The sequence below is a fragment of the Monopterus albus genome, unplaced genomic scaffold (genome assembly GCF_001952655.1).
Source record: "Monopterus albus unplaced genomic scaffold, M_albus_1.0 scaffold138.1, whole genome shotgun sequence".
Classification (NCBI taxonomy): domain Eukaryota; kingdom Metazoa; phylum Chordata; class Actinopteri; order Synbranchiformes; family Synbranchidae; genus Monopterus; species Monopterus albus.
Window position 1 is genome coordinate 936,911 of NW_018128018.1, and position 8,224 is coordinate 945,134.

Sequence of the window (8,224 nt, forward strand, 5' to 3'; positions counted from 1 at the left end):
TGTATAAAATATTGAGGGTCGTTATTCTTGCTGGAACTGTTTCTAATGAATTTATTTAATATATTCCAAGTACCTTTCATGCTATTTTTATTATCCTCTAATAATTTAGAGTAATATTGTTTCTTACATATCCTCAATAACGCAATTAATTTGTTCGTATATAACTTATATATTTCTTCCGCCTTCTTGGATCTGTCCTTTATGAATTCTTTATATAATGCATTCTTCTTTTTACATGCATTCTGTAATCCCTTACTCATCCACGGTTTCCCACTGTAATTCCTCTTGTTTTTATACTGCTTACGAGGACAGTTCCTGTCATATACTTTCTTAAATATATTTAAAAATTGCTCGTATGTTTTATCTAAGTCTTTCTCTTTGCCTTTCTCTTTGTAATTGTCGGGTATAAACTGCATCTATATAATAAACTCCTCAGTTCCTGTGTGCTTGTTAGGATTCAACAAATCTATATTAAAGTCTCCACATATAAACATTAATTTATGACTTATTGTCAAGTAATTTTCTTCCATCCAGTCATTAAATTTTTCTATGCTGGCTCCAGGTGCTCTGTAGATACAGCTTATTATAACATTCTTCTTTTTTTCCAAAAGTAATTCAACAGTCATACATTCGAGTAGATTATCTACTACCATAGACATTGATTCTTTATGTCTGATCCGGAAACTGTTTCTTCACTCTACTGTTTGTGTCTGACAAATCCAATATGGCTACATCTGCAGTTTCCCGTGAGCTTTTCAAGGAGGGAGTGAGAGTTGTTCTTCACACTTGGCCTGTCCTACAGGTAAGTACCGAGGGACACAGCTGAGGGACAGACAGACAGCAGGCAGCAGAGAGACAGACTGTTGCTGACTAGGTCCAGATCAGAGGGGTTTAAGCTTACAGGCTAACATGAAGCTAACCTCAACCTGAGACAGAGCTCGTGTGGAAACTAGTGTGTGCTCCAGAAAGCAGATCTAGTGAAAACACAGTAGACACGTTCGAGATTAGCCAGATCGGCGCAGAATTGATCGCCGGCGATCCGGTTTTCTGCCAGACTTGATCCCGACTTGCTCTGATGCAGCACCTACGTAGGCAACAATATTCTCACAGGATCGAGGCGGCTGCAGTTTTTTGAGCCAGGGTTAAGGTTACTTCGCCGTTCTCGCCTGAGATTATGCTGTAACTAATGTGGGTTTCCCATTATATGAACCCACTGTGGGACGTGTCCCGCCGAATAACGGTCGTCACGGCTTCTGCGTTTGTTTCCACTAGGGGGCGCCCGTTTTGGAGGTGCGTCCTGGGAGTCCCTCAGGAGGTAGTACTAAAATCAAACAGAAGAAGGAAGAATAGAGCTCCTGAGCCTGCCAGTGTGTCAGACGTGAGAGAGTGACTACATATGATGATGCACATGTAGCAAACGCAGTAAAACAGATTTCTTTGACCTTCCTCACTTGTTGCAAACAGAAGCGCAACAGCACAAGAAAATGGCGGCACAAAAGCGAATTTCTAATTAGGAAATCATGTTGGTCACCATATCCAGGATCCGCTGATGATCAGCTGGTGCTTATGTTGGTCAGTAGATCCCAGAGGATCAGCTGATGTTAGCCAACAGACCCAGGAGTAGATGAGATTGTAACCTGTTGTGTTTTATTTCTTTTGTCAGATCGCTGTGGATAACGGGTTTGGTGGCGTGTATGGGCAGCAGAAAGCTGACTGGATGGTGGATGTTGTTCAGCAGTATTTCCATGACAACAGTAGGTAACTGAGGCAACCTGTCATCTGACGGCTTGTATTTATTTATCATTGATTAATCAGTCACATACCCACATACTTTATATGGTGCATAGTGAATGAGTGTGAATGAACTGTTCATTGTAGAACAGACCAGAATAAAACTTCACTGTTCACCAAAGTAGGAATTTCTTTGGTTCACCAAAACTGAGACATGACCGAGTGACATAAAAACAAGTAACAGATAAAAACTATAGATAATAGATCATCCTTTATTGTCATTGTAACATGTACAACAGCATATTAGAGTGACCTCCAGTCGGTGCAGCAATAGAAAGAAAACAACATATGAAATAAAACCATATAAAAAACTTAACCACTAGAAAAACAGAATAAACAACAGGCCTCTCACACACCCCCCTCACACACACAGGCATATTATATTTTAGCAGCATTGAGTGTGGTAACTGCTGTTGAGTAAAAACTATTCCTGAGTCTAGTGGTCCTTGATTTGATTACTCTGAACCGTCTACCTGACAGCAGCAGGTCAAAGAGTGAACTGCTATAATATGCTGCTATACTTAAAATAAAACAATAAGGGGTTGAAATGGATAGAAACAAATAATACACATACAATCGCACATCAGTAATGCATTTGGGGATACTCTACAGCTGCTTGGTCAGTAGACTGACTGCACTTGGCATAAATGATCCCTTATTTATCTTTTAAGTAGCCAGAGGTGTCCTGCACTGCTGTCCTGAACACATTACTTCAAATTCAGGACAAAGGGGATTCAGCATCAGTAACAATTGCTGCGTTTCCACTATCTGAACCTAACGAGCGGTACGCCCCATACCCAAAATGCTCTGTCAGGCTAACTCAAACTCTTTCCAGAACATTCTGACATTTAATTTCCTGAGAAGAAATCATCAGATATACAACATTAATCAAGAAAGAATGAAATTTACGCCATTTATCCAACTTTTGAACTTGAGCAAAACCATCACAGCTCTTGTTCTTATGAGAGAGACCAACATACAAAAGTCTGTGTCAACACAGTGCACACAGCAGTAATGAGATCTGATATATCTAAGATTCAAGATTCAGTATGGAAACGTGTTTCCCTGCACAATGAAATTCTTACTTTGCCGTCCACACTGAATGCCACAAAATACAAATGAAATATAAAGTAGATAAATGGCATAAATATCTAAAGGCACTTCAACCAGCGAATGAAAAATATAATGAAAAGTATAAAAAAATATATAATGAGAGATAATGTATTCTGCATCAGAGCAGTAGCTGCAATAGTCAGCAGTAATGAAAACACAATAGGAGATGAGATGCCCAGTACATTCCAAACTAACAGCGTGTTCTTGTTGGAGGGCTGAACGCCACTGTGTTGTGCTAACTTCTGAATCTGTGTGATCAGCTGACCTGCAGCAGTGTGAAGTCGAGGACTTCATTGCTGAACTGATGGATCAGGAGTTTGACACAGTGGTGGAAGATGGGAGTTTACCTCAGGTACACACACACACACAAACACACACACACACTCTGTACTTCTATAGCTGTGAGGACCCTCATTGAAATAATGCATCCCCTAGCCTTAATCTCACCTGGGGCTGTATTTATCAAGCATTCAAGAATTACTTGACCACAACACAAGGTTCGGTCTGAGGTTAGTGTTGACTCTCTCCTCAGGAACTATGAGCTGATTCCCTAAACCTACTGTCATGTGCCAGTCTCTCCCTGCCTTTAGCTGGCCTACATCCTGCCTGTTCCAAACAACTTGCTTTCTGCTTTTTTCACCCTCACAAACAAACAAAATCTCCTCATGTTTCTTCTTCTCCTCCACTGAGTTGACCTTTAAGTATCTACTTTCAGTAGCTGCTGCTAAATACTTCAGCCCTTGATTATGTCTCCAGGTGTATCGTCCTTGAGCCAGGCTTGTTTTACACCTATAGAGGATGAGCCAAAGTGATGCTACACTTGAACACAAGGGACATGTTTGGTCCTCTCCTATCCATCTATTCAGATTTTGGGAAGACGGAAGCAGATCATAAGTTGCACCTAAAATTAATCTGATCCTTCCTGCATCCATCTCCCACATTTCCCTCCAACTGAGTTTCTTCCTTTCTACATCTTCCCATCTCATCCTCTGTCCCTGCTGAGCCTGGGAGACTGCATTTGCACATCTACCTGCCTCTTCATCTCATCAGTAACATCTTACTTCTGTCAGCGGCTGCTGCTTTGCTCCAAGAAGGTTGCAATGTGCTTAGACCAAACCACCATGTCCATGCTGTACTTGAAAATCAGATTTCTCAGCATGTGTAGGAGTCAGATTGAAGTGGGTATGATTTAAATAGCAGTGGTGTACTTGGCCTTACCCGCATTTAAAACAAGTCTCTGATGAGAAAGTGTCAAAGCCAGAGCCAACTTCAGACTGGACTTCTGCAAAGTGACTATGTCCATTCAACATGTGAAATCACAGCAGAGGAGCAGCTCTCGGTGTGATAGAGGTGTGCATATATATACAGTGCCTTGCGAAAGTATTCGGCCCCCTTGAACTTTGCGACCTTTTGCCACATTTCAGGCTTCAAACATAAAGATATAAAACTGTAATTTTTTGTGAAGAATCAACAACAAGTGGGACACAATCATGAAGTGGAACGAAATTTATTGGATATTTCAAACGTTTTAACAAATAAAACACTGAAAAATTGGGCGTGCAAAATTATTCAGCCCCCTTAAGTTAATACTTTGTAGCGCCACCTTTTGCTGCGATTACAGCTGTAAGTCACTTGGGGTATGTCTCTATCAGTTTTGCACATCGAGAGACGGAAATTTTTGCCCATTCCTCCTTGCAAAACAGCTCGAGCTCAGTGAGGTTGGATAGAGAGCGTTTGTGAACAGCAGTTTTCAGTTCTTTCCACAGATTCTCAATTGGATTCAGGTCTGGACTTTGACTTGGCCATTCTAACACCTGGATATGTTTATTTGTGAACCATTCCATTGTAGATTTTGCTTTATGTTTTGGATCATTGTCTTGTTGGAAGACAAATCTCCGTCCCAGTCTCAGGTCTGTTGCAGACTCCATCAGGTTTCCTTCCAAAATGGTCCTGTATTTGGCTCCATCCATCTTCCCATCAATTTTAACCATCTTCCCTGCCCCTGCTGAAGAAAAGCAGGCCCAAACCATGATGCTGCCACCACCATGTTTGACAGTGGGGATGGTGTGTTCAAGGTGATGAGCTGTGTTGCTTTTACGCCAAACATAACGTTTTGCATTGTTGCCAAAAAGTTCAATTTTGGTTTCATCTGACCAGAGCACCTTCTTCCACATGTTTGGTGCGTCTCCCAGGTGGCTTGTGGCAAACTTTAAACGACACTTTTTATGGATATCTTTAAGAAATGGCTTTCTTCTTGCCACTCTTCCATAAAGGCCAGATTTGTGCAGTATACGACTGATTGTTGTCCTATGGACAGAGTCTCCCACCTCAGCTGTAGATCTCTGCAGTTCATCCAGAGTGATCATGGGCCTCTTGGCTGCATCTCTGATCAGTCTTCTCCTTGTATGAGCTGAAAGTTTAGAGGGACGGCCAGGTCTTGGTAGATTTGCAGTGGTCTGATACTCCTTCCATTTCAATATTATCACTTGCACAGTGCTCCTTGGGATGTTTAAAGCTTGGGAAATCTTTTTGTATCCAAATCCGGCTTTAAACTTCTCCACAACAGTATCTCGGACCTGCCTGGTGTGTTCCTTGTTCTTCATGATGCTCTCTGCGCTTTAAACGGACCTCTGAGACTATCACAGTGCAGGTGCATTTATACGGAGACTTGATTACACACAGGTGGATTCTATTTATCATCATTAGTCATTTAGGTCAACATTGGATCATTCAGAGATCCTCACTGAACTTCTGGAGAGAGTTTGCTGCACTGAAAGTAAAGGGGCTGAATAATTTTGCACGCCCAATTATTCAGTTTTTTATTTGTTAAAAAAGTTTGAAATATCCAATAAATTTCGTTCCACTTCATGATTGTGTCCCACTTGTTGTTGATTCTTCACAAAAAATTACAGTTTTATATCTTTATGTTTGAAGCCTGAAATGTGGCAAAAGGTCGCAAAGTTCAAGGGGGCCGAATACTTTCGCAAGGCACTGTATAAAGCACTTGAACACAGCCGAGGCCAACAAAGTGCTTAACATAAGATACAATTCAAAACATTTAACCCGGTGTACGTATGTCTACAAGTGGAGATGTATAATGTTAGCCTCTCTCACCTGTGTCCTCAGGTGTCTGTCAGTCTCCTGCAGGTGTTCAGTCAGTGGCAAGAGGGGGCACTGCAGCAGCTCCAACACACCATCAACACTCTGACACAGAAGAGCCAGAGGGCGGCGGTCGTTGCTCCGCTCACACAGTCTGATGAAGACAGCAATGATGAAACGCAGGTACGTCTTACCTGTCACATACAGCTACATATATAGATCTCTGATTGGCCTGTTTACACACAGGTGAATTAGAGGAACTGTGCAAGATGATGCTGAATGTCCAGGTGTGATTATATGTATAAGTTTTATTTTTGTGATTCCTATACAGGTGTAGTTCAGCACCGCACGGGTCACAGGATGCATCTGAGGAACTAACTATAGAGGAAATCAGTAAACAGCTTCTAGAACTGCCATTTCTTTATTGATTAACCTGCTGATCATTTTTATGATTCATCTCTAAAACATCAGAAAAGAGTGGAAATATTTTCTGGCCTCAACTTGTCAAAGGAAAAATGCCAAATTTTATTTGTCATGATGTATCTTGATGTAACATAGTGAAGTATGATGGGCCATATGATACATCTTGCTATAATTTACAGTTAATTTTAGAAGATTCCTGATGTGTTTAACTGAGAAACTAAAGCTTCATCTTCATTTCAGAATCAAACTGTTTAGACACCAGCTCAGAACATAAGAAATAATAAACTGTCTTTCTCTGTTTAGAAGATGGAATGTGAAGCATCCTGTCCATCAGCCAACAGGACAGATCCTCCACCTCATGATGAAGAGGATGGGTGGACGGTGGTGAAGAAGAAGAAGTGAACGGTACTGATCTCAGACTGAAGCAGCTGACCTTTGACCTTCAGGATCAGGCTGTGTGTCACTGAAACAGACTCGGTGTTTGTAATGGAAACAGATTTTGCAGCAGCTGAGATCAATGTGAGTCTGCACTACTTTCCCACTGAAAACATCGCAACAGGCTGATATAGTCTGCTGCTTGTCTCGGTGGAAGTCCTTTCCATGATCTCATGTTCACGCTGCAACATGTGAACCTGTAGGGACACGAAAGCATCATTAAGCCAGGGTTCCTCTGGTTTGTGTCTTTATATATTAAACTTGGTAAAGATACTGTCTTGTGCTCTACTATAGCCTGTTATGCTATAATGCTGTATTACTTTGATGCATCAGGTACTGTAGGTGACAGTAGCATCCTTCATCCTCCAATGTACACTAGATGAAAATGCCCCCATAAAGTAGACCTCAAAGGGGTAATAATTTATTGAAGTGGACTGTTAGTTCCTCGTATTATGGGCCAGACATGGAGGAGCCATGCTCTTATCACCACAGTCACATTTCTACAAGTCCATGTTCTGCTTGTCCAACAGCTGTTGATGAACTGCCCATCCAGCCTGTTACTGGCTGATCGGTACTGTGGACTGATCCTTCACGTCCTCTGCTCAGCTCTGTGTGAGAGAGGAGTGCAGCCCCTCCCTCCTCTAAACAGAGACCGACACAGTGGAAAAGCAAAGCTGGACGGTGACATCATTTTGGGTGATGATTAAGGGAAGCAGGCCGTGTACTGCTTGTTGGGCTCTGACAGTGGAAACCCAGCTATAATGTGCAGCTGGAACAGCAGCGTCCTCGCCGACAGACTGCTGGGCTCTGTACCACATGCAGCTGCCTGCTAACACAGCTAGCTTGGTCAGATAACAAGCAGTCACATCTTGGAAAACATCAGAACCAATTCTAACTTGGTGTTACCTGGATAAACTGAGCTCATATTCTGACTCCAAGTGGTTACTGTGTTGCCTGAAAACATGTCACAACCTAATAAAGTGGCGTATAACCAGTCCTACAGATGAAACTGAGAACAGCTTTGAGTTTGGCTCCAAATCTCTGCCACCAGGCTCTGGCCTGGCTGTCGCTGCATAGAGCAGGTCTCTCCCCAGCTGTGGGCCGTGGCCTTGCTGGGCTCCTCCTGTCCTCGTCTCACACAGCAGGGTGGGCTGAGTCACAGCACTTGGTTTCCACTGACAGCGAATGGGCAGCTGCTGCTGAGGCAGGGCTTTCTTTGTATGGGCTCAGCGGCACACTTTGGCCACAAGGGGGCTCACATACAGTCAGCAGCCTTTTCAGCATTCACAATGGGGAAAAACTTTTAAAAAATATTCCTTTATGCAAATGATGATACAGATCAGCACCAGAATCTCATCAGTTG

At 42.4% G+C, this 8,224-nt stretch overlaps 1 protein-coding gene across 1 annotated transcript; it reads left to right on the forward strand.

Moving 5' to 3' along the window:
- The first annotated feature begins 693 nt into the window (after positions 1-693).
- tsr2 (TSR2 ribosome maturation factor) lies at positions 694-6,828 on the forward strand. Its single transcript, XM_020613799.1, has 5 exons — positions 694-802; positions 1,664-1,754; positions 3,165-3,256; positions 6,031-6,186; positions 6,730-6,828. The coding sequence occupies exons 1-5, from the start codon at positions 725-727 to the stop codon at positions 6,826-6,828; spliced, it is 516 nt and encodes a 171-aa protein (XP_020469455.1). The 5' UTR covers positions 694-724.
- Positions 6,829-8,224: the final 1,396 nt, after the last annotated feature.

Excerpts from the sequence above, each read along its gene's own strand:
- tsr2 (XM_020613799.1), top strand. The coding sequence starts at position 725 with ATGGCTACATCTGCAGTTTCCCGTGAGCTTTTCAAGGAGGGAGTGAGA. Across the intron at positions 803-1,663 it reads ACACTTGGCCTGTCCTACAG|ATCGCTGTGGATAACGGGTT; the intron begins GTAAGTACCGAG and ends TTCTTTTGTCAG. Across the intron at positions 3,257-6,030 it reads AAGATGGGAGTTTACCTCAG|GTGTCTGTCAGTCTCCTGCA; the intron begins GTACACACACAC and ends CTGTGTCCTCAG.